At 45.6% G+C, this 26,637-nt stretch overlaps 1 protein-coding gene across 1 annotated transcript in view; it reads left to right on the forward strand.

The window, feature by feature from the left end:
• The window catches only part of ATP10B (ATPase, class V, type 10B), a 173,094-nt gene that overhangs the window by 116,156 nt on the left and 30,301 nt on the right, over positions 1–26,637 (forward strand). The window contains exons 5-13 of the mRNA XM_004689815.2: positions 4,563–4,648; positions 8,107–8,213; positions 11,639–11,770; positions 14,374–14,501; positions 16,238–16,490; positions 17,538–17,776; positions 20,646–20,837; positions 22,191–22,758; positions 25,604–25,713. Coding sequence (XP_004689872.1) covers positions 4,563–4,648; positions 8,107–8,213; positions 11,639–11,770; positions 14,374–14,501; positions 16,238–16,490; positions 17,538–17,776; positions 20,646–20,837; positions 22,191–22,758; positions 25,604–25,713 — 1,815 coding nt within the window. The remainder of the gene's footprint in view (positions 1–4,562; positions 4,649–8,106; positions 8,214–11,638; positions 11,771–14,373; positions 14,502–16,237; positions 16,491–17,537; positions 17,777–20,645; positions 20,838–22,190; positions 22,759–25,603; positions 25,714–26,637) is intronic.

Here is a 26,637-nt window from a genome sequence, read left to right on the forward strand (position 1 = left end):
ACCGCAGCAGCTTGGGATCCACTCACCTAGCTGTGTTGTCTCAGTTTATATCCAGGGCTTTGTCAGGGCTGCTGGGGCAAAGGTCAGCAACAGGTCTGCTGAGTATCCTCAGGTCTCTGGTTCTGAGCTGCAGCCTTTTCCCAGGATTTGGTTTCCTCTCCCTAGCTGAATTGTCTCAGTTTATCTCCAGGGCTGTAGCATGGCTGGGACAAAAGGCTGCCCACAGGTGCAGCTGCCGCCTCAGGCAGTTTCCCTCTGCAGTGCTTCCTGGCATCTGGGGCCTAGATTTTTAAAGGAGCCTAGTGAGTTGGAAGCAACTGACGTTCCCGGATCAGGTCCTGCCTGTGCGGCTTCCCTTCTGGGAACTCCCCAATGGCCGATTCCCTCAATAGTTATCTACCTTCTAGTGAGTCCAGGGTGTTTTCGTTTGGGTTGAAACTTGCAGTAAGTAAGTCTATAGTCCGTTTTCAGTCCTCAAACTATGCAGGCCTGGACGCAGTGATCTCAGCGTCTTTATCCTGCCGCCATCTTCCCATGTCTGTAAATATTTTTAATGTCACAAAGGGAGGGTAGAAGGGGAGAATGCCTCCAGCATCAAGTTGGTAAAGCCAGGAATGCTGTTAAGCACGCAGGATTTTCCAGCCCCAAGTGCTGAGTGTGAAGGCTGTGATACCCGGGTCTAGAAAGCTCAACATGCCAGCCAGCCAGCCAGATATCTATGTAGATTCCAGAAAAAGTGCTAAGAGTGAGCAAAAAGAAATTCTCATAGAGCATAAAAACACAGGAACAAAAGGAAACCTTAGATAGAGGTAAACCACAGATCAGCATAATGATATTACATGATTGAGTTTTTGATTCTTCTTTATTTGACCAGGTGAGGAGCAGTGATGACGAGGATGGAGACTTCTAGGCACTGGGGCTCCCTTAGATTTCTCTCCTGAGGTGCACTGCTTGTGCAGCATGATTGTCCTCTCGGGTGTTCAGCATAAGGCTTCAATATGTGCCTGTAGTGTGACCCCTGCCATGGCTCCTGGCAGTGTTCATCACCCCACAGAGTTGTCATTTGTCCTCTTGTGATGCTGGAATCCTTCAGGGCCTGCTCCCTTGCAGCTCTCACATTTGTGATACGGGCTTATGAATGATGGCTGCCAAGCTGTACATGTACCCATTTATTTTGCAACTGGCAATGTGTACCTTGGGTTCCCTTCCCTCATTGTGCCCATGTCCCACACCACCAAAATGTGCTGTGGATCTGTGAGGGCAGGTTTGTTTGTGACATGAGATTGCACACATATAATTTATCAGGTACTTTAGTCATAGGTTTTGGACAAAGAACATCAAAAAGGAAATAGGGCCAAGAGGAGTTTGCAGGTGCTATGTGCGCCAGAGCAACACATGGCTGACCAGCATGGGCTGAGTCGCTTCGGAGGTCCTGAGACTGTTGCCCACCCCACACCCACCCAGCTTCCCGCTTAGCTGGCTGGATATCACAGGGGGAATCACTGACTCTCCCTAAGCCTTAGTCCTTCTTTGCAAAACAGGGGTGTGGTCATACACATGCAGAGTTGTATAGAAAGTAACATGTAAAATATCTGATTGGCTCTTGGCATGTAAGAAGTGCTGAGACAACAACAATATTTATAATTAAGAAGGAGGAGAAAGGGGAATAAATATATTGATGACATCAATGATGATGGTGATGACAATAGGATTTGGGTTCAGTGATGTGAATTTCACTGCTGACTCTATTATTTACCAACCCAAAGACCCAACCATCCCCATGGGCACATCTGTCAAAGCCTCTCAGGTCCCTGAGAGAAGTGAATGACAGCTGCCTTGTGCCTGTGAGTGTGGGAGAGATGGATCTGGCCGCAGAGCTACAGAGACACAAGCTGTCCTCTCTGGGAGGGCTTATCTTTCCCTGGGCCCTGATAGGACGAGACCTAATAGTATGTCTTCAGGAAGGACAGTGCCTTAGATAAATGGGAGTGAGTCAGAAGGAAAAAGACAGGTGGACCTCAACCACCTGCTGGAAAAGTCATGAATCAGAATAAAATCGGAAACCTCTGCACAAAGTTAAAACACAGATGTGTATAGCTCGGCAATTCCCTCCACCCTCACATTCTTGGTTTTCGCCCAGTTGCCACCCTGCAGAAAGCTTCAGCAAACCCTTCAACGCAGACAGGGCTGGAGGGTCTGTCCTGAGAGACAAGCGGTTCCCAGGTCCCTCTCCACAGCCCTTTTTCTGTTTGGGGGAAAAAAAAAAAAACAGAAGGAACCCAGGGGACAAGTATCTAGACAGGGTGACACTACCGCTCCAGGCAGAGAGGACTCTGTAAGACAGTGCCCCCAGAGCCCCTTCCCCAAAAGAAGGAGAATGGGAGTGCCCTTGAGGAAGAAGGGCACTAGCAAGCAGGACTCAGGGACAGGACAGCAAAATGTCCCCATCACTGAGCACCTGCTGCCACTGGGTCTGACAAGACAAACACCAGAAGCTCGCTGCGGAGGTCCTTAGCGCCCAGACCCACTGGGGCTCAGACTGAAGTGAGTCCGGACCAGGAAGGCCGCAGCCAGCCAAGTGTACGGAGCAGAGTGAAGCACAGCTTCATCAGGGCCAGGAAGGCAGCTGACAGATTACAGTATGATTTGTCATCATCTCAGAAACCGGCAAGTGTTTGTCCCTGAAAGAATCGATACCTGGAGGGAAAGGGGCTGTATTTTTAGAAACTCTTGGATGGGTAATTTATTTCAAGTGAGCAGAGAGTTCATTTATGTTGGTGCCTCCACAGATCCAATGGACAGTAGATTTACACGAAGCCAGAAAATGTTATCATTTCTTTTAATCAATTTACCCCTTTGAACAGCTGTACCTTGAGGTGTCTGGTGATAAATTCACTCCCCAGGTAAAAGTTTTTATCAGGAAGTCATTGCAGCCTCACCCTTAGCACCCCTTCCTTCTACCCATCTTATATGATTCACCTTTCAATGCTTCTCCACGTGGATTCCATCTTCCAGGCCACTGATGAGATTTACAGGGGAGAGGGTGTGAGCCATATTCTGCAGGTGAGGAAACTGAGGCTTAAGGGTTGAACACAGTGAAAATCAGTGTAGGGTAGAATTAAGAAGCTGAATCTCGGGCCCTCCCTGGTGGCACAGGGGGTTAAACCACAGCACTAAGAAGCTAAAGCCACTGCAGCATGAGTTCGATCCCCGCCCTGGAGCTGATCAGCATGGCGAGGCAGACCCCTCCTGACCCGCCCGCTACTCCCCTCAGCAGCGTACTTTGTCAGTTGGCCTGTTCTGCTCCCTACTCTGTCTCTGGTGAATCCTCTCACTGTCCCTGCACCTCTGGCAGTTCTGTATGCATAAATAAATAAATCTTTAAAAAAAAAAGTTGAATCTCCACCTCCCCACCCCTGCCATCAGACTACAGCAGATCATACAACTGAAATACCCAATGAAAGAGAAAAGGTGGGGAAAGAATGCTTCTAAATACTTGGCTATGAGAATGTTCCCAGGAACTGTGACTGGGGCTGTGTGTTGTGCAAGTCGAGCAGAGGGTCTCTGGGCAGGCTGTGGCAGCCTGGTAGCCCTGACACCCATCTGCCCCCATCTAGAGGACGATAAGTGGGAAGCTCCGGTTTCATGAATTAATTGTGAGCTTGTGTGTAAATAATACATATAAAGTTCTCGTTACAATGCCTAGCAGAAAGAAAAATCCAGTAAATGCTATGTATTTGTTTTATTAGAGACTATTTTCACAGCATGTTTACAAGAGCAAAACATAATGGAAACAGTGTCAATGTTCAATAGTGAAATGATTCCAGGAACTCTGGTGGTGTTCATGCAGCAGGTTTCTGTCCTGGTGTTAATGAAGAAGTGGAGGAATTTAAGTAAGTGAAAAAATGTTCAAGTAGATGAACACAAAGTCTCAGGTTGGAAAGGCATTTATATAGAAGTATAGACATATAAAACCACATGCATATGTGTCTATTTATTTAAAGCTGGAAATATCATTTACACAAGAATGTTAACTGCATAATCCCTTCTTCTGTGATCATCTATTTCTGTGCAGCCCAATATGGTAGCCACTAGCCACATATAGCTCCTTCAGTTTACTAAAAGCTAATTTATCTGAGTTAAAAGTAGCTTAACTAAATTTACGTAAGTTCAATGAAAATGAATACAACTTTTAAATCAGGTTGGAGTCCTTCCACCACATTTCAGTAGCCATGCACAATTCATGGTTTCCTTATTGGACAGACCACATTGGGCGTGGCTCAGTGGGCAGCACCAGTCCGTAGACTCCCACCAGGTCTGCCAGAGAAATGCTGTTAAGACAGACCCCCCTCCACCCTGCATCCAACTTCTCATTTGCATGGACATTTTTTTCCTCCTTAATGAAGCTTTTTTTTTTTTTCCCTTTGGACAGCATTGCAACCATCACAATATGCAAAGCAGGGATTACCAAATTTGCAGTGGTCCTAACAGTAATTAATGTTCCCCATGATCCTATCAGAACAGCTCCCTCTGATTTAAACTCCCTGTCCTCTCTCTCACAGAACGGACAGTTCCAGCCGGAACACTTCTGCAATACCATCGTGTGTGAGAAACCCAACAACCACCTCAACAAATTTAAAGGATACATGTAAGTATCTGATGTCCTGTGATGCTGGTAAATACAGTCTCTGCAGCTAAGAGAATAGTTTTTCTTGAAAAGGACAGCCAGGTCCTAAGGAATTTTATTTCTTTTTATCACCCAAGGCTAGATAAACTTTCCTATTCCTTTTTTTTTTTTTAAGTTGATGTGGCCCTTAATTAACTTTCAGGGTTAAAATTCACTGATGGATTATATATAGAACTCTGGTAAAATAAAATCAAAGTCAGAACCACACTCTTATTCAGGGAAGGCAAGTATGATTTAATTAAGATCGGTTTTCTAAAAGAACCTGTATTGCATTGTAGATAAGAACAGGGATTTTGGAGTTTGGCAGACCTGGTTTTGAAACCACTTAAAAGCTGTGTGACCTTGGGTAAATTAATTAACCTTCTGAGCCTTGGTGCCTATTTCTATGAAATGATGAGTTTGATATCTACTTCATAAAATTTTCCTTTCCTAGGAATAATTTGTTTATCATATGCAAAGCCCTTCGTGTAGCAACTGGCACAGATAAATCCTTTGTTAGTGGTGACAGCTGATATAATTATTACTATTTTTCTGCCCATATCTTAGTGATTTCTCTTTTTTGCTCAAACCTAACTTTTCCTTTCCATTTTCCTCTTTGCCTCCTTTTTCGCTGCGTTCTCTCCTAGCAGTCACATCTACTTCTAAGACTGGTCTCCACGAGAATAAGTCTTTGTCTTTTGCACTACAGATCTCCACATCCAGTTGCTTGCCAGATATCTTTCTTTCCCACTAATGTCTGTGTATTAATAAGAAAACTCCAATGGGCTGGCAGAAATATGTACCAGGTAGTAATAACTATTATTCCTCAACCTTGGTTCAGTCTGAGAATTTCCCTATAAACCTGTTTCCACATAAGTCAAAATTAGACCAAAAAGAACAGGTAACAGCTGTGAATAGCACCCTCACCAGGCACTCCTGACACACTCAGAGGACTTTCACGGACATCATCTCGTTTCATCTTCACAGCTACCCAGGGCAGTGAATAGGATGACGCCCAGTGTCTCCATGTAGATCCCCCAGAGACGCTGGGCAGCTCCAGGACTTAACTTGCGAGCTCCTGGCTTTGACTGGAGCACAGTCACAGACACACAGCTCAGCTAAGTCAGGGTGGCTTTTCGGGCAGACTCATAGCACTGGAGTGAGGTGTGCAAAGCCCTCTTGGGAGGAAGGTGGACCTGCTTTCCCTCCACGCACAGAATCTCAGGAAGAGCATGATCAAGGGAGAGACTGCGAACTGGGCAAGTGAGCATTGCAAAGCAACAAAGCAAAAGCAGCTTTTGAAGGCGTATTACCTCTGAAATGCACAAGAGCACCGGCTCAGCCGGACTGGCAGGCAGAGGAGGACAGAAGTTCCGGAGAAACGGTTTCTTTCTGGCATCTGGCAAGGCAGAGCTTGCCACCTTGCTGGCGATGACTCCAGGCCTGGCGTCCAGAGTGTGTGGATTTGGTTCATCACCAAATTTGGCTTATCGCTCCTGCAGCCAGTTGTCCTCCCTCAGCTAGAGCAGCCTCATGGCGGGGCTCGCCTTTATGGGTACCCTGAATTTAGGACTTGTCTGGTTACTAGAAGAGGAACAGGTCCACTAGAAAAGGAACATTTGTTAAAAAAAAAAAAAAAAAACTTTCCAGAATGCACAAGGCTGCCTCAAGACAAAGAATGATCCTAGCCCAGATATCAAGTGTCAGGTTGAGAAATGCCCCTCCAGGGTCAGTTAAATAAAGCATCCTTGTAAACAAGAAGAGGACAGCATCCTAGCTAGCTAATCCTTTTCTACTACCCACTGAAAAAAGGAACTTTATGACAGCAGAAGTAGAAGCTGCTATTTTATGTTATCACCTCAGAGAATCATAAAAATGGTTTTATGCCACTAGCTAGTGGCAATGAATCACTCAAGATTCCAGCTCAATATTCTCCCCGCAGCCAGCCCCCACATGATAAAAAGGTATATCCCAAACTTCACCGATTAGGGGACCATTTTTAAGATTTATGTTAGATTCAAGAAACATCAATGCCTAAACTTTAGTTACTTTTTTCTTAATTGACTTCAAAAAGAAAATTCCTATCCCTGGGCCAATGAGAAACATATCACCTGCCCTATAGAAATGGAAATGGTGAAATGAAGAAAACGAATCCAAGCCGTCCTCATATTTTAACTACAGGCCATTGCTTGCCAGATTCTCCCCTGTGTTGAAAGTAAGGTTGCTCACGGATAGCTATGGTTTAACCAGAGCATCTCCTTGTCAGATTAGAAGACCTGCGAAGGGAAATTTGTCCTTCGGCGTGTTTGCAGGGCATGGCTCTGAGAAGCCTGGTGTAGTAAAAACCCCATGCGGCCTGGGTTCCTGGCTCTAGCATGTCCCATATACTAGGCATGTGACCTCAGAGCTCTCTCAGCATGTCTCAGCTTCCTTTGCTTGACTAAGGTTAATCATCCTGCTAACTTCTCAGAACTCTGAAGCACCAAATAAAGTAATGCAAGTAAATGTGATTTAAAAACACAGTGAGGAATAGCCATTATTAAAGGCAATGTATGGGGTCAAATACTCTGGAGTCAGACTTGCTGGGCTTGGATCTCCATTCAGCCACTGACTAGCACTAGGGACTTGCCTCAGTTTCCCCATCTGTAACATGGGTATGGTAATATAAAATGATAAACTTGTCATGAATTGGATTGAGTTAATACATGAAAAACATAACCAGAGGGTAGAAATACTGAATAACTAGAAGAAAAGCCCTAAGACATTCAGATGATTGTTTTCTCCTGTTCCCAATGTTGGCAGGTGGGGGAGTGAGACTTCCTGAAAGTCCCAAAGGACAGGCATCAGGATGACTAAGGGGCAGACTTGGGGTAATAGGTGGTGGTGGTTGGAGTCAGTTTTCCATACAAGGGGCGGCATGACAGTGCCTCCTCAGGTTAGACCTGACCCACCTCTGTCTCTACTTGAGAGGCTGCTCCAGTCCACTGCATAGAGGGTCACTGTCCACTGTGATGCTGTTAAGGAGAGACAGAGCAAGAGAGGAGGTGCAGGAATGGGGCTCAGCTCTTGGTGAGAGAGGCAGGCAGGACTGCCCAGGGGTGTCCAAGCACTCAACACCTCAGCCTGTGTGTCCCTGACCCAGCAGCCAGCTGAAAGGAACCTGTGGACACTGAGAGCTAACGTAAGCCTTTTCAGCAGGGTTCTGCGGTGCAGGAGAGTCAATGACACACTCTTAGAGCTGGATCATTGCAGACCAGTGTCCAGCCCCAGCCAGGCCTCCCAGGACCAACACTGTTGCCCTTGTCTGTGGAGATGAGATTCCATGTAGCTTTGTCTCTTCTGAAAAGGAGGGAGGAAAGGGGTGGTGTTCTCTCCTGTGATGCTAGCCAAGGACAATACAGGGAGGCCCCTAAACCCTGCCTGTCTCTCCTCCTCCCTAGGGAGCATCCTGACCAGACCAGGACCGGCTTGGGCAGTGAGAGCCTTCTGCTTCGAGGCTGCACCATCAGAAACACCGAGGTGGCTGTGGGCATTGTCATCTATGCAGGTCATTGTCCCTGTACAGCTCCTTTGTCTTCTTTCTTCCTCCTCACTCCTTCAATTCCAGCTGCAGCCTGTGGGAACTCACAAGAGTCCTAAAGGGCAGAGCCACACAGCTTCCCACTTCTCAGAGAGATGAGGTCACAGAAACTCTCCATCCAGGGGCAACAGTAGATTTGGGTTAAGATCACTCACCTGAACAGACCAGGGGCAGGGCCTACGTGCATGCACCTCTGATGGTTTGGCAGCAGCAATCAAAGGTAGGCTGAAGAATGTCTTTCTGAGCCTGAGGAAACAGTTGACGGCTTATTTTTGTAAACAATATTCCTTAATGCCTGCATCTGTGCAATGGCAAGAAGATGGGGCTTGTGGCCCTACAGAGCAGTCCTGAGGAGCAAAGGCCCACAACCCCCTATCCATTAGTAACAGCTCTGTAGATTTTTGCTCTGAAGTCTAGGAACTGGCTCTTGCAGTTAGGTTTTTCGTACTACTTTTGTATGGGTTTTGGCTACCTATCTCTGCTTTCCACTCTGATTTTACCTTTTTTTTTAATTGTATTTTTTTAATGTAATGTTGGCTATGGTTCTGAGGGATAACATGCCCCTTCAGAGGCACGTCACCACACCACACCCACCGCCAGAGGCACCCACAGTCATCCTCCACAGTCCATTGGGCCTCTCCGCATTTTCTCCCCACTTCCCCTTTGCTACCTGCAATTCCACAGATTTATAGGGCTTGTTTTGCGTGTGTGTGTATGTGTGTGTGTGTGTTTTAAGATTTATTTATTTATACATATAGAACTGGGGTACAGGCCAGAGATGTAGGGGCAGTGAGAGGCTTCACCAGAGACAGAGTGGGGAGCAGAACAGGCTGACAAAGTACACTGCTGAGGGGAGCATCAGGCAGGTCAGGAGAGGTCTGCCGCACCATGTGGGTCACCTCTGGGGTGGGGATTGAACTCATGCTGAAGTGGCTTTAGCTTCTCAATGTTGTGCTTTAACCCGCTGTGCCACCAGGGTAGGCCCAAGGGCTTGTTTTGGTTTAGTTTTATCTGACCTTTGTTGTGTTTCTCTGTATTTCACATATAAATAACACCATCCATATTTCTTTCTCTTTCTCACTTCACTTAGCATCATACCCCTGGTTCCATCCATGATGTCACAAATGGCAAGATTTCACCTTTTTGATAGTTGAATACAGTTCCACGATGTACGTCTACCACATCGTCTTAACCTACTCCTCTGTCCTTGGACATTTAGATTATTTCCATAAATTGACTAGTGTAAATAGATGCTGCGAAGAGCATAGGCATGTGTATGTGCCATCTAATTAGTGTCTCTCATTCTTTTGGTACCTAGGACTCGAATTGCTGGATCTTCTGTAGATGTTTTTTTTAACATTTTGAGAAACATCCATACTGTTTTCCATAGGGGCTGGGCCAGTCCTCATTCCCACCAGCAGTGTCTGAGAGCTCTTTTTGGCTATATCCTCACCAACATTTGTTGCTTCTGTTCTTTCTGTGCCTTTCCCACAGGTGTGAGGTGGGATTGATTGTGGTTCAAATGAGATTAACATAATGTGTGGCATGTATTAGGCTTGCAAAAATCCTGGGCAAAGTGGCACTACTAGTTCCTCGCCATTATTACCTGGCATAGGGACTCTCAAGCTTGACACTATTGACATGTTGGTCCAGACCATTCCTTGTGGCGGACTGTCCTGTAGGATGTTCAACAGCGCCCCTAGACTCTATCACTAGATGCCGTAAGTCCCACCTCCTCAAGGTGGGACATGCAAACATTTCTCAAGACATGGCCCAGTGTCTTCTGAGCATTTTATTCTCTCTTGATAATATACATGGACAAAATAAGAACACCTCAGAGTCAAAGATCAAAAAAAAAGAGCCAACTTGAGCTTTCCAGAGGAAGCAAGACCCCTGCGATGACCCCTCCCAAAGGCAGTGACTTGAGTGTATTTACTATTCCTAGAGTCTGCTCACTTCAGCCTTTGCCACTTTAAATCCACGAGGCAATCACCTAAGCAATGTTAAAATCCTTCACTGTTGGAGCTGATATCTTGGTTTTCTTTAATTTTGCATAGAAACTGTACAACTGGTATTTGTTTTTAATTTAATTGCTGGGAGCACAACACTTTGGTAAAACTTAGCAGCCCCGGGCCCTCCCTGGTGGCGCAGCAGGTTAAAGCACAGCACTGAGAATCTAAAGCCGCTTCCGCATGAGTTCGATTCCTGCCTGCCGCGGAGGTGACCACATGGCGTGGCAGACCTCTCCTGACCCACCCACTGCTCCCCTCAGCAGTGTACTTCGTCGATCTGCCTCTTCTGCTCCCCACTCTGTCTCTGGTGAAGCCTCACGCCGCCCCTGAGCCTCTGGCCTGAACCCCAGTTCTGTATGTACAAATAAATAAATCTAAAAAAAAAAAAAAAAAAACTTAGCAGCTCCAAAGGACAAGCTTAGACTAGAGACAGTCTCCATTTGGCCCAGTTTTTAGTAGCACAGCGTAGGGACCACTGCAGTGTTGGCTGCAGAAGATCCTGGGTTCTCAGTGTGACCATGGGGTAAACTTATCCTTTTGCTTTGAGCAGTTCCCTTCTACTCTTCGGTCCTCAGTTTCTCCAGTTGGAAAAAGGGGAGACTGGATGAGATTGGTTTTCAAATTTTGTTGTCGTTCTTTGAGCAAATTTTTATGCAGAAGCGATAGGAATGGAGTTGCTCAGTGCTCAGGGCAGTGGAAGCCCCATGATCCCAACTCTTTTATGCAAACACCAGCATGTTAGGCAAAGAAGCAAATATAAAAGCTATTGACTTCCAGCACTATCCGGCCACAGGACCTTGGCACATACTATAATATAAATGTCTCCTCTGAGAAGCCTTCCTTGACCATGTCCTCTAACATCACCTCTGTGCTCTAGCCCCCATCTATTGTTTGTTTTGTGAAACTTATTGCTGTAATTCATTATTTTTCATTTCTTTGGATATTTTTACCAGAAGTGAGTCATCTGTCATTGTAACTCAATGCTAACCCATAACAGTGACTCTGTGCAAACTATCAATAGCAAAAGATCGCCCTTCCACAAGCCCTTCTGTCATTTGTCAGAAACATGTCACAATAAACATACAAATCTGTGACAACCACAAAACAAGGTTTTCCTCTGGAGCTATGCAGTGAGCAGCCTGTGTGGGTGCTCTGTCCATGCCCACCGCCATGTCCGGCAGGTAGGGGAATACTCAGTGAACACCTGCTGACAATTTGGGTGAGGCCTCTCCAGCTTTCTCAGCAACCATCCCGAGACAGAAGATTCAGGTTAGAAAATAAAGCCTCTATTTTATTGTAAGCCCTGTGAGATGAGTTGAGGGAATGATCCAGGCCAGAGCAAACAGGACCGAGGACTGACTGTCTCATTTTCTCTCAAAGGCCATGATACAAAAGCCATGCTGAACAACAGTGGCCCACGATACAAACGCAGCAAGATCGAGAGGCAAATCAACGTGGACATATTCTTCTGCATTGGGCTCCTCTTCCTCATGTGCCTCACGGGAGCTGTTGGTATGGAATATTCTAGAAAGAATAGCGCCGCTATAATCTCACTTGGTGGGCAAGTTGCTTCAGCTCTCTGAGCTTCCGTTTCCTCATTTCCAGAAAGAATGAATAAAAAATAAAGCCTAGTTTGTAACTGAACAGGCTTCCAATGAAATACAGATGCATGTGAAACTTTCCCCAAAGTGTCAAATACCAGACTTGCCATCCATCATTTATTTGTTCGAGAAACATTTTGCAAGACCAGAGCTCTCTTAGTACAAGAGGATGACAAGATAAATCGATCAAAGGTCTGGTTCTTCAAAAGCTCTGAGTCCAGTAGGAAGAAGTCCAACATGTGAAAAGAATCAATAGTCCAATCTGTCCCCCTCAATGACTGCACAAAGCACTACATGGGTGTCCCGTTGCTGCTATGAAAAGTTAACACAGATTCCATGGTTCTCTGGAGTCCAGAATTCCAAAACCTATTTCAGTGCATTCAGACCAGATATGAGCAGGGCTTAGCTCCTACAGGAGAGAATCCCCCTCTCCTTTTTCAACTTGTTAGTTTGTGGCTCCTTCTTCCATCCCCAAACTCACTCACATTTCCCTCTCTTTGCTGCATTGCAGCTTTCTCTTGCTGTTCAAAAGAAAGCGGCTCCTATTTGATATGATTTGGGAGGTCTGGGAATGCGCAAAATTTCTTCCATATAAATGGTAATAGTGTTCCCAGACCCAAAAAAAATGATAGCATTCCCAGACTCTATGTCAAATGAGAGTGCTGCTTTCAGATAGTGGGGGAAGCCTGTATCTCTTGCTCAGCCTTCTCTTTATAAGGACTATATAATTACTTAAGTGAGCCACCTGGCCATTTCAGGATACCCGTCTCACCTCAAGAGCAGGGCTCTTCAGCCTTCTACAAGTATTCTGGGAGCATCAGGAAAGAAGACTTCCATGAAGAAGTTGCTAATAGAGTTGATTCCTAAGAGCAGTAGGTGTTCACCAGAAGAGGTCTGTTGGGTCCTTTGCCTGGACAGACCTCCCCACCTCCCCCACAGAATCATATGCACACTGTTGTGTGGAAACAAAGAATGAGCCATGGGTGCTGGAACAGAAAAACAGAAGGCAGGAAGTGTTCCTGCCTTGTGTTTGCTACCTTGTGTTCTTTGACCCCCATGTTATTGTCGCATGTTATTGATGCACTTGCTGAGAGCTTCCGCCTACCCCCAGCCCCAGGCTCCAGGCTGAAGGGGATAAATAGGGAAGGAGAGAAGAATAAGGTGTGCCTTTGCTTGCTGACCAAGAAGTGTGTGCTTTCATCCTGACGTCCTTCGCTCAGACCATCTCTGCTGTCGTGCTGGCGCGGCAAAAAGGTCACACCACGAAGTAGTGTACAGACAGCCAGAGTCTTTTCTGCCAGAGAAGACTGCTTCCTACTCAGCAGTAGGTTTTCCCTGGTGCCTAATTAAAGCACAGTCTCTGTCAGAGGTGAACTTACTCTGGTTAATGGCTCTCAGGCATCCTGAATTGAGTTAAGTTTAAGTAAATGTGGTTCTTTTTCCTTTGCCCAGAAGGTCCTCATCAGGCATTCTGCCCACCCAATACGTAGCACATAGGATCCATCAGGGCCTCCTCCTCCATGTAGCCTTCTCTGGCTTCTCCTTTCGTCTCTGGCTCCTGTCAAGGCAGCAGCACTTACTGGGCACCTTGTATTTCACTCTTACCTTCAAATAAAGCCATGTCTCTAAATCTCCTTTCTTCTGCCTCCTATGATGGCATTTGACCCAACTTCCTGGGCAGAGAAGTGTCTTGGGAGTAGAGCAGCATTCCCTGTGGCTTTAAATCCCCGAACTTCCCACCTTGGGCTGGGAGCCTTAAATACATTCATCTTCCTAGTCTCCAGATAACCCTCTGGAGGAGGTACGATTACTGAGGGATGAGGACCCTGAGGTAAGAGGGCTGTGTCACAAGTGCTCATGCATCTCATCGTATCAGTCTTCACGAGAGATGGTGTGACCCTTGTTAGAAGACAAGGAATCAGAGTTCAGTATGCATCTAGCGATGTTAGTATGAAATCTCCTCAAGAACAAGAACTAGAACCAAATCCCTTTCAAATTAATAAATAATGGCTAGAGGGAGAAAGGGAAAGAAGCAGTGAGGAGGGTATGAACAGAGGTCTAGATGGTGGGTAGATAGATGGACAGATGAGTAGGTGAATGGGTGGATGGATGAACAGGTGAGTGAATGGGAGGGTGGAGGGGTGGGTGGGTATGTGCAGCGGCGAAGGAGGGATCAGGAGGTCTGTTAAGATTCTCCAGCCACACACTTTCCACAATACAGCTGAAAATAGCATGCATTGCTCTCTGTCTTTCCAAGTCTGTGTATGGGAATTCATCAAAATGCAAGTCACCTTTGGTAGAAAAGATAAGTGCCTATCAAGAGATTGAAATGTGAGATACATGAAGGACTGCTATCAAGCTAAAAAAAACCACACACAAAGGGAGCTGTACTGTATGGAAGGGCGGGCCCTATAAAACGCACTCATCTCCAGGAATAGATGTAGGGTTGATGTAAGTGACCAGTGGGAGGACTAGGTGGGGATTTTCCCTCACCCTGCCTTTGCCTCCTCTCAGGTCACAGCCTCTGGAATGGGGCCTTTGGTGAACACCCTCCCTTTGATGTGCCAGACGCCAATGGCAACTTCCCTCCCCTGGCCCTTGGGGGCTTCTACATGTTCCTCACGATGATCATCCTCCTCCAGGTAGGAAACTCCTGTGTACCCACACATCAAGAAACTGGCCTACGGCCAGTTTCATAACTTTGTGAAATATAGACAATTCACTGCTGACCCCAAGAAGGGCTAACTGGGTAAAGAGGGGAAATGTTCATTGTTTACTTGTGGATGTTTATAAGTGTTCAAATTTGGGGTTATGTCAGGACCAGCCCTGCCTGTGGAGACCCCGTGACCCCAGATAATAACAGAGAAAGCTAGGTATCAGGCTCTGCTACGTAAACCTGAGATTACAGTGGTGGTTCAAGTATGTGTGTCCCTTTGCCAAATACAGAACATGTCAAACACTAATTGCCTGGGAACAAAAGAAGATAAAGTAGCACAGAGAGTGACCACAGATCACTGTTGTAGCATTGGGTAGGCTAAAATGGAGAAAAAGCAGAACTAAGCAAAAACACACAGAACCACCTACAGGCTGTAAGTCAGGAACGGATAAAGAGAGGAGTGTGAAATCATTGGCCTCTAGCAGAAATTACAGCCCATGAAAAGATGAGGAAAGTTGTATTTTTGTTGTGATGAAATTCCATCCACATTTGGTTTCTTTAAAAAAAAAAAAACCAAGATCCATTTATTGATGCATGTAAGAGTTGGGGTAGAGACCAGAGATGCAGGTGATGAGAGGATTCACTACTGACATAGTGGGGAGCAGAACAGGCAAGTGTACTGACATATACTCTGAGGGGAACAACAGGCAAGACAGGGGAGGCCTGCTGTACCATGTGGGTCACCTCCCTGGCTGGGGATCCAACTCATGCTGCAGTGGCTGCAGATGGCCTCATAGTGCATCTTTGACCCCTTACACCACCAAGGAGGGCCCCATCCACATTTGATATCTTACAGCATGTGACTGTTATTCATTGCCCTTTTCTGGTGAATCTTTTTCAATCATTAACTAATTCATTCACTTAATGCCATCATTTTTAAATGTGAGTCAGATCCTACAAAGTGAAATCCAAAGGTCTGACTGTGGCCAAGTGTTCTGCTCGTTGCCTCCCCGGTCTCACCTCCTGCTCATTCATACCCAAGCTTGATTACTCTTAGCCCACATGCCTCCCACCTTCTCCCACTGCCAAGGTTTCCCCATAATTCTTCTCCCTCCAAAGATTACCTCACAACTCACTTCATTTCTTCAGGTTTCTGCTCAATTATCTTGGTTTTTGAAGGATCCTATCTCCCCACCACCCTCTTTATTCTTCTTGAAACTTCATCACCACCTGATATATATTCACTTGCTGTGTTTTAGTTAGGTCTCCAAGACCAGGGATTTGATTCTGTTCACTGCCATTTCCAGCACTAGAATAGCAGCTGACACCCAGCAAGAACATGATAGGTATTGGGTATTGAGCCAAGTAGACAGTAATCAGCAGTGAACTTGAGTACCTACAAAGTAGGTGGCAGCCCTTTGGGGCATAGACATCCAAGAGGGTGAGTTCTCTGGGCAGAGGCAATGTACTCCTCACCCCCTTCCCACTCCATCATCAGACAGCCCAAGGCGAGTGCCTACTTTATTCCAGACAGCTCTGGTTCAAGAAGGTATCTCTCTTTCAGATTCCCCTAAGAACTCCAGGGGTAGCATAAAGTCATGAAGTCATTGATCTTTAATTTCACAGAGCTAGCCCACCATATCAGTTGGCATGAAACATCTCAGCTACCCACTAACAAGGGCAAGCAGCTGCTTTCTGACATGGAAACTGATCTTCCTTTAGGTATTAATCCCCATCTCCCTGTACGTGTCCATTGAGCTGGTGAAGCTGGGACAAATCTTCTTCCTGCACAACGACCTTGACCTGTACGATGAAGAGAATGACTCATCCATTCAGTGTCGAGCCCTTAATATCACCGAAGACTTGGGTCAAGTCCAGTACATCTTCTCAGATAAAACAGGCACGTTGACCGAGAACAAGATGGTGTTTCGGTGTTGTACCATCATGGGCAGAGAGTATTCACACCAAGAAAATGGTACGAGGGCTCCCAGAGGGGTGTTGCCCTTCTTTCTAAAATATTAACCAGATCTCCTAAGCTAATAGATAGAAGTCATGACCCTGTCTCCCAGAGACCCCCATGGCTACCTCAACACAGATGTCGCCATTCTTGCTGCCATAAACTCATATGGTCACTATGAGGACCACAGTCACCTGTGTCTTCAGTGCCAGTGCCACTAGGATCTTTATCAGAAGAGGACTGGGATGCCCTAGTTATGTCATTAACCAGGTTAAAGAATTTCTTGGATCACCTTACCTGATATTTCAGTATGGGCATGATCTAGGCGCATGGTTAGATTCAATGCATGCAGAAGAGGCCTTCCATGCAAACTGAGCTCTTGGCTTTGCACTAACACAAAGCTTTGGGTAAGGAGACAGGCTGGAAAAGGCCTGGACCATCATTAGCATGAACTGAAGGAGGCCTATAAAGTTGACATGATTCCCTCAGCTGCCCTGCCCAACACCTGTGAGCAGGTACACATGTGCACACACAGACACTTTGTAACTAAGAGAAGAAACTCTCAAGAGAGCCTGTTCATTCTTTTGAATGGAAAGGACAGAGAAAGAGAAAGAAGGAGCTGTGTTTGGTAACCCAGTCTCCTTCACCATGTCAGTAGCCATTTTCATGGAAGCTTCTCTTTTTAGTAATGATAGTTGCTCTTACAATATTATTATTTGAATAATGATAGTTGCATACTGGAGTATGCTGATCACTGTAATACACCATTATGTGTTCAAAACAAGTCTGTGAGTTGGGTACTTTTTACATAGCCCTGATAAAGGAAATAGAGGCACAAATGTCATCAGCATTCAGTCACAGAGCTTGGAGGTAGCATAGCTTGAACCGAAACTTGCGAGATGGAGCACTCTCCTCTCTTCAGTCAGCTGGCCCCGTCACCTATTTTCTAAGCCATATGCTGCTCTTCCTGCATACTCCTGGCTCCACCCCCAAAGTCTAAGGTCTCCCCTACCCTGACCCAGCCAAGGAATAACTACCATGGTAACCATGCAACCTTTCTTGCAGCCAAGCGCCTAGAGACCCCCATGGACCCGGAGACAAACAGTGAAGAGTGGACCCAGTACCAGAGCCTGTCCTTCCCAGCCAGATGTGCCCAGGGCCCAATGACAATGAGAGGCCAGAGGGCAGCCCAGCCTCTGAGACGGTGCCAGAGTGCCCGGGTGCCCATCCAGGGCCACTGCCGGCAAAGGTCTGAGGGGCACGGGGAAATCACAGCACCTCCTCTGGCCTTCAACAGCTCCATAGTAAGTCCCTGCCTTTCAACTGCAAGAGGCCTCCAGTGGGGAGCTTTGGGGGGTGTGATAGAAAAGGTTATTTAAACCCCAAAGAGTTTTCAAGATGGCTGTCAGCCCTTGGCCTTCTTTGTCATCCACATGTGAATTTTGTCAGGATTATACAATTCTTATTTCAAATGTTCATTGTCTTGAAATTGGGAGATTTTATATCAACATATACATTTTCGGTTTCTCTTTCAAATATTAAATTGAAGCACTTCTCCTCTTTAAGCCAGCGTTTCCTCATGGCCAGGATAGACTGCAAAAGGAGCGGTGCTTTTTGCACTGAACATGCAGTCTTCAGGCCTCAAGTCCCAAGGCCCAACTCTGTTAACTTTGTTACAGAGCTGGGGCCAAGATGGGCTGTTTGCATGATGTTCCAAACTAAGAAGAAAAGGACATGTTTTTCATGCTCATGGTTCTATAAGGCAGAAAAGCAGAAAATCAAAGATAGACCTTCTCAGTTAATGTGTTTCAAGAAGGTGGGCGAATATATTTTTCTTGTGGTCACAAAACAGATCCTAAGTGGCACAGAGAACATCTCTGTCAGCACTACCCAGCCCAGTGCCATCCTCAGGGTAGCAGCTGCCCTGTGATGTTCTACTTCACAACTTTCTTCTGGGGCTTTCCACATGGTACCTCGCAGGACCATTAACTCAGCATTCAGGGATCAGAAGGTGTTGAGCCCCAGCCCCAAGATCACACAGCTTTCTCTGGACGTCAAGGCCAGAACAGGCCTCTGACCCATGTCCCAGCTCACTTTCCTCTGCATGAAGCCTTTCTCCCAAGATCATATCCTCTGGAATTTTCCATGCTTTCAGAAAATGCCCAGCTCTCATGAATAAGAGACAGACCTAAAGTGCTTTTGTCCCATTGCTGGAGAATTCTATTTTCAAAATGATCTGTTGTGTGAATTTCCTTCTAGTCTTTTACTTCCCTTATTGATACATATACATATCTATTTAACATCTTTGCCATCGCAATACAAACAAGTTATAGGTTGGACTTGTTTTTAATCAGACGTGCCAAAACCCTCTTCCACTTTGCTACCTAGTGTCATAACCAGAACTGTTTTCCCTAACAGAGTCTGTGAAGCTGTGTGTTCTGGGTTGTTACCCAGTTTCAGGTGTAGTTAACCCCCTTATGTTACCATCTGCCACAGAAACACAACATGACAGTGTGTTTGTATATATGATCCTCACCTGCATACAAAAAGAATGCCTTTAAGATGTTTGGTTTGTTTCTTTGACTATTTGATTTTCCCACATGAGACAGCAACAGGACATGTGTGACATCCAGTCTCTTCTTTAATTCAGTTCTACCTACTCTGAAAGGAATACTCTTCCTGTAGCTCTTTACCTAAATATTTGAACTAAGAATTTAGGGAATTTTCCAGAGGCCCAGATGCTAAGTGTTGTACCATTAATGTCTTGTACCATTAGTGTCTATAAGCCACAGGCATCCTAAGTGTCTGAAAATGGCTCCCCCAGTGTCCTGGGGGAGAAGGAAGTTTTCCTTTGTGAGCTCAGATAGATTCACCATAGATTCTCCACCCCCTGTTGAGTCCAGTAAAGCTGCAGCATTGAGCCAGCGGAGCTTTTGTTCAGGGTCCTTAGCTAATCACAGACACATTAACCTCTGAGCTCACTCCTGGTTCTAGGATATCATTCTGCTGTGGCTCTTAAGTCCATTTGGGCAGAGTAAGGAAGTGACACCCAGAGAGCTGGAGTTTGTTGAATTTTCATTTCAAACAAAGCAGCAATGGAAACTCTAGAAGATACTGCTGTGTGGAAAATACACACTATCTCAGAGGCTCTTAACTCTAAAAAAAATGACTGACTATTAAAAATTAAATTTTAATTATCAGTCCAATATATAGTGACTTCCAAAGGGAAGGTGCAAATGCTAATTCTACAGAGGTGTGAAAAATAAGAAGCCTGTGAGTCAGATCTAACCCACAGATTAAAAACAAAATCAAGTTCGCACATCATCACTGCTTTCTCTTGAAAAGTCAGAAGATATGACAAACGGCATTAGCATGGCATGTCACTAGTGTCCCCCTTCTAGATGGAGGAGGACCTGCCAGGCCTCACAGTCACCCCCAGCTCACCATGTCCTCCTCTGTGTCCTGGCCACTGCCTTTATTCCTCTCGCCAACCTTGACTCCAGAGACCTGCCAGTGTGGCTCAGAAGCCAGACTATGGGTTGGAGAAAGTTCAAGTTGAAGTCTAGGTAGAATTGGGTAACAGTAGAGGACTTTTCCAACAAAGTGTGATCAGAGGCGTGGAAGAGGGAGGTGTAGCCATCCAGGTTAGTGAAGACTGAGCAAAGAGTAACTTCTGATTTTTGATAGGAAGAAAGAGTGGAAGTGCACATGGAGGAAGAATCTAGAAGTGGTAGATGGATGGATGGTGCCTACTGTTACTTCCTGAAGCTTTCTCCAGTTCAAGTGTACCCCCTGGGGGTAGATGAGTGTGAAGCACTTTGAAGGATTTCATTTAATCCTCAGCAACACGCAAGGGTAATACCTATTAAAGGTTAGGAAGAAAAGAGGCTCCTGCAGAATTCCAGGAGTGAGGACACTAAATCTCATTCCTAATGCATCAGGAGTGAGAGACAATGGCGGAAGGGAAGCCCTACCAGGACCTGGTAACTGATGGACATGCAGGTCAAGGGGCAGGGAGTGGCCTCCGAGTGGCCACATCTGTGAGGGGGATGTCCTAGATTCCAGAAGATGGGGAAGACACTATCATCCTTGCACAGGCATGCCATGAATCCAATGCAGGTGGCCTTCCACCCAGCCCTTTAACAAAGACAGCTACCCACGCCTTTCTTCTAGGAAAAAGATGTGACTCCAGACAGAAACCTACTGAGCAAGGTGCAAGATGCTGCCTTGTGGCTGGAAACCCTGTCAGATTCTAGACCTGCCAAGACTCACCTCTCTATCGCTGCCACTATTGCTGACTTCTTCCTTGCCCTGACCATCTGCAACTCTGTCATGGTCTCCACCACCACTGAGCCTCGGCAGAGGGTAAGGACTAACAGTAGCAGGCGTGGGATGGATGGGAGAAGAGATAGAGGCCAGGGGTGGAGCCCTGGACAGGAAATGGACACTTGCGCCCAAACCATAGTGACACCAACTATCACTGTGACATCTTAGACACATTGTTTATCTTCTGTACCTGGTTCCTCATTTTTCACTCAAAGGGAAAATGTTGTATATGAGTTTTCTATATAATTTTCAAATTTTGTATCTGTCTATAGGATAGATGTTGACTTAATATTTATTAACCACTTGCTATGTACCAGGCTCCATGCCAACACTTCACCTGTGTTTTCATTGACTCCTCTCCTCATTGCCCAAAAATTCTATAAGGTATGCCCTTGATCTCAACAAGCAGAAGGAAGGAACAGTGGCTCAGAAGCTAGAGAGACTTAGCAAAAGCTGTGGGTTGATAAGTGGCAGAACCATCTTCATCATACCATAGTATGATATGCTGGTCTCTCCTGCTACATAGGATTAAAAATAAATAAATAAACCTCATGACATGCGGGAAATTCTGTCAATATGAAGATAATGCAACTGGATGACCATTTGTAGAAAGTTATATTTTGGATTATTTTTCAACATTACAGATAGATTTAGCTTTAATTATCTATAAACTATTACCCAAGCTTCTAGTTGAGTGTTATAAGCATGACTATAAAACCAAGAAATAGAGGGTTCACCCAGAACCAGAGGGTTCACCCACCAAACCAGAACCCCTGTGTCACACCCTGAAATGTTACTGCAGCCAGGGAAAAGGTCTTCAAGTTATTTGGAAGTCTTTAGGTAGTTTTGGGAGACAGAATTATTACCTGAGAAACTAACAGTGTGTTCAGAAGAGGAAGAAATACCACTTTGGACAGTCTACTTCAGTATTTTCAGATTAATGAGGAGGGTTTAGCTGGTAGGTCACTCAGAGTCATCACTGGAACCAGGCAGACCTAGACTGAGTCCCAGCTACTCTTGGGTGATTATGACCAATATGTTTAACCATTTTGTGCCACAGTTTCCTTGTCCTTAAATTTGGAGAGTGATTTCACACCCCTAGAGTTGCAGGGAACTTGGATAGGATGAAAGATGTTATGTGCAGAGATAAAGCAGACCAGCTGTGGTCAGGGTTTGGGGCTTGGTGAGCAGGAGGAGTTCTCATAGTGATAAATCAAAACACAGAAGCCAATCCCTCGAATGTCAGGACCTAACTATCTCGTGTTACAGATAAGTAAACTGAGGCACGTAGAGGTAATTCACTTAGGGAAAAATGATCCTCATGCTCTACCTTAAGACAGCTTGATGTTCATTCTGACTTCAGAGTAATGTACTTTCCCCTTGGGCTCCAAGGTCACAGTCCCCTCCTCAACCAAGACTATGGGAAAGTCCCTGGAGAAGATCCAGCAGCTCTTCCAAAAGTTGAAGCTTTCAAGCCTCAACCAGTCATTCTCATCTGCTTCTGCTACACCTTCTGCCTCTGATGCTGACCTGGGGGACAGTCTGGGAGCCAGCGTGGAGGAGAGAGGTGACACGTCTGCCTGCAGCGGAGGCTACTCCTCAGATGGCAGCTATCAGAGCAGCAACTGGGCCCAGAGCGACACCCAGGGTTTGGAGTCAAGTGTGACCTGGGATGAGCTTCCAGACCTCTGCTATGAGGCCGAGAGCCCCGACGAGGCGGCCCTGGTGCACGCCGCCCGTGCCTACAGCTTCACACTGACGTCCCGGACGCCCAAGCAGGTGACCGTGCGCTTGCCCCAGGGCGCCTGCCTCACCTTCGAGGTCCTCTACACCCTGGGTTTCGACTCTGTCCGGAAGAGAATGTCAGTGGTGGTGAGGCATCCGCTGACGGGAGAGATCCTCGTCTACACCAAGGGTGCTGATTCGGTTATCATGGACCTGCTGGAAGACCCAGCCCGTGGTGAGTCCCACCTCTGAGGGCTCTGTGATGTGAGGGGTGGTGGAAACGGTAGGTGATGAGTTTGACTAGAGTGCCACGGACTCCAGCAGACCCCACTGGAAAATAGACCCACAGATGGCTCCCTCAAGGCAGGTTCCTTAAAACACTCTTCTTTCTCCATGTCCTGGGCCTGGATTTGGCCAGTCTTCAATAGAGACACCTGTTTAACTTCACTCATCCCAGTCTCCAGTTTTCTAAACTCACTTAAATCTGGATGATACATATGCCTTTTTAAATTAAAAAAAAATTATATGTTAATTCCTACAGAACTGGGGTACAGGCCAGAGGCACAGGCACAGGGGAGGTGAGAAGATTCACCAGAGACAGAATGGGGAGCAGACCAGGCAGACTGACAAAGTACACTGCTGAGGGGAGCAGCGGGCAAGACAGGAGAGGTCTGCTGCACCATGTGAGTCGAGTCACCTCCGGGGCGGGGATTGAACTCACACTGAAACAGCTGTGGCTTGCTTATAGTGCTGTGCTTTAACCTGCTGTACCACGGGGGGGTGGGGGGGGCGTGTTTAAACCAGGATATCTGCTAATATACTCCAGGACACATCCTGGTCCTGCGCTGCTATAGAACTATGCGAACTGAACACAGGGGAAGTGACTTAAAAGAGTTGACACAGCTAACAAGTAATGATCCAAGCCCAGGGATCCTGAACCACAGGTCTAAGCTCTTTCTAGGCATCAGGGTTCTGCACCAAGCTTGGCTCCCTCTGAGAAGCTCAGGTGGACCTCTTTACCATCCTTTTCCCCAGCCTCCCCCAGATGCATTTCCATAAACATGAGCCAAGCCACAGAAATGTTCCAGCATCCCTACATATCACTGTCCAATTTCAGAGCAGCATGAATTAGTGGGCAGCCGTTACCTGATTGCTAACAAGGAGCAGACAGTTTGGGGGTTAGGATGCTCCCAGGATAGTAGATTCTAGCCAAGCTTGAGAATTGCCCAGGCAGCCCAGTGCCTCCGCATTATTGTCGATGGACCAGAGCCAAGAGGTTCATGGGGATTGATGAATGTTTCAAATGGGAAGGGAGTTAATTAGGTCTTTTCATCCCAGACTCTGGCAGAGAAGTGGAATCGTGTTTGAGTCCAGGGAGCCAGGGCATGCTCTCCTGGGCCACAGCCACCAGCTGCCCTGGAGAGAGCTTCATTTGCTTCTCACCTAACTCCAAAATGGATTAGAGATTGCTAATAAAAGACATATACAATATTACTACTATATAAAAATTGAAAGACAAAGCTGGGGTGGGGAGATGAGGAGAACTCCAGGTTTAATATATCTGTAGTGTTTGAACACTTAAGTTGCCCCTGAGGTTCCTGGTAGCCCGAGCAAAAAGGTAAACTCAAAGGCTCACAGATAGCAAAGGAATTAATCACCAGAGCTGCTGATTTTGAAAATAAAATATTGTAGCTAGTACTCAATTCAGCAATGCACAAAGACTGTGTTTAAAGTGCCAGTAACATTTAGAAAAATTAGAAAATCATCTTGGTTTTTTTTTTTTTTTTTTTGGTGAAGAAATCACCTTATATTATCATGGGGGAAATCAGAGCTTTGTTGTAATGCCACATATTTACCTTTGTCAAGAATATTTCTTGATATGGAGAGACGGACAAAGTACACTATATCTTTTCACTACCAGGGGCAAAAAAAAAAAGATTTCAGCCAGCCTAGGGAAGGAAGGATTATGAAGTTTTCTCCAAGGTCAGCTTTATAAAGTACTGCTATTGATTGTGATGTCTGTGTGTCTTAGCTAATGGAGTGGTGATACCCTCAAACCTGCCCCACACCACCCAACCAAGCTGAAAAACCCTTTGTGCCTGATAAAGTAAAGAAATCTTAAGAGAAAAAGATACATTTCTTGTAAAAATGCATTAGGTAGGACTTCATGAAGGAGACTTAGAGCAACACGATTTAATACTTTTCACACTAGAGGAAATGGGAAAAAAAATTTTCTCTGAGTCTTGTCTAGAAGAAAGTCTAACTTAGCAAATGTGAAATGGTTGGGAAAAAAAAAAAAAAAACTTAGCAATATGACTCTGTCCCGAGCCACCTTGGGACTTAAATTGACACAGGGTCTGCAGTAAATAACAGAGAGTGGTGGATACTTTTTCTAAGACTCAGCAGATGGGCCCTTCCCTGGTGGTGCAGTGGGTTAAAGCACAGCACTGAGAAGCTAAAGCCACTTCCACATGAGTTCAATCCCCGCCCCAGAGATGACCCACATGGCATGGCAAACCTCCCCTGACCCGCCCGCTGCTCCCCTCAGCAGTGTACTTTGTCAGTCAGCCTGCTCTGATTCCCACTCTGTCTCTGATGAGTCCTCACTGCCCCTGCACCTCTAGCCTGTACCCCAGTTCTGTATGCATAAATAAATCTTAAAAAAAAAAATGTCTCAGCAGCTGGTCATCAGGGCTAAGCTGACCACATAGAAAACAGTAATAACAACAACAAATGATTCAGGTGTCTGTCTGGTCCCTAAATCCACAGGCCTGCCACTGGACCCAGGAGTCACTGTATCGATTTAAGTTCCTATGTGCTTCTGCTGCATACAGGTGCTTGGCAACGCTACCTGCTTTCCTGATGTAATACTTTTCTCACACGGACGTTGGGTAATAAGATAGAGAAGACAATTTAAGGGTTCCACGGTGTCACTTTCCAGGACACGTCGGTCCTGAAGAAAGGCTCCATGTTCCTGGGAGGGTTGTGAGGGGATTCTCCTCTAAGAGTCTCAGATGTTCAGAACGGGGATCCCTGAGCACATATACATGACCTCATGAGGTACAATGACTGTTTGACAGCCATTGACATTGATATGGAAAAGAAGGTGAGGAAAATCCGAGCCCAGACCCAGAAGCATCTCAACTTTTACGCAAGAGAAGGTCTTCGCACGCTGTGCATTGCCAAGAAGGTAGGCACACACTCTCCATGTAGTTGTCAGAAGGTGTAGTCCTCATGCTTTCTTTTCTTTTTCCAAGTCCCTTAATGTATGTTGTAATGTTTTCTAAATTAGTTGTTCTGACTTGTCACAATTAAGTGACAGCACTTCAACTATCTGAATGGCGGAGTTCCATTTCAGTGAGTTTGAGTTTACTGCTTTTTACTGTATGAATGAATGGTAACCCCTAACTCATAAAATACTTCCTTAATGTTATACTTTGTCTCCATCGTTTCCTTTTAAAATTTGCATACTTGCCTAAATGTAAATTTGGTGATACTTTATGAGATCACTTGACAGTCAATCTAGCATTTCTGTAATGTGTGGCATGCTAATTGTGGGTAATCTAATACTATATTGTATATTTAAAAATCACTAAGGGAATAATCTTCAAGTAGACATAAGAAAAAGCCATTGTAACTGTGTGTGGTGATGGATGTTAATAAATAAGACTGTGGTGAATATTTTAAAATATGTACACACATTGTATCATATTGTATACCTGAAATTAATGTGATGTCAATCTTGTCTCAATTCTTTTAGTCTGTATTTCTGACTTCTCTTGTAAATTTAGTGGATATAGAAATCTGAATCTCCATTCTTGAATGACAGCAAATAGCTAGGAACATGTAGAAGTTGATCTCTCTACTGAGGGATATACTGTTATTTGGCCACAGTCTCACCATTCCTCAATGCCTTGCCCTTGGTTCAGACATAGTCATGCAAATTCCCCAGTCAATACCTTGCAGCTCTTTTGATTTTGTAACCCCCTGTGAGGAAGGTAGGCAAAGAGCTCTAGATCTCCATATGGTCCATTCTTTTTTTTAACATTTATTTATTTATGCATACAAAACTGGGGTACAGGCCAGTGGTGCAGGGGCGATGAAGGGATTCACC

Source organism: Condylura cristata, unplaced genomic scaffold (genome assembly GCF_000260355.1).
Source record: "Condylura cristata isolate star-nosed mole 26May11 unplaced genomic scaffold, ConCri1.0 scaffold00026, whole genome shotgun sequence".
In the NCBI taxonomy this organism is placed as follows: Eukaryota; Metazoa; Chordata; class Mammalia; order Eulipotyphla; family Talpidae; genus Condylura; species Condylura cristata.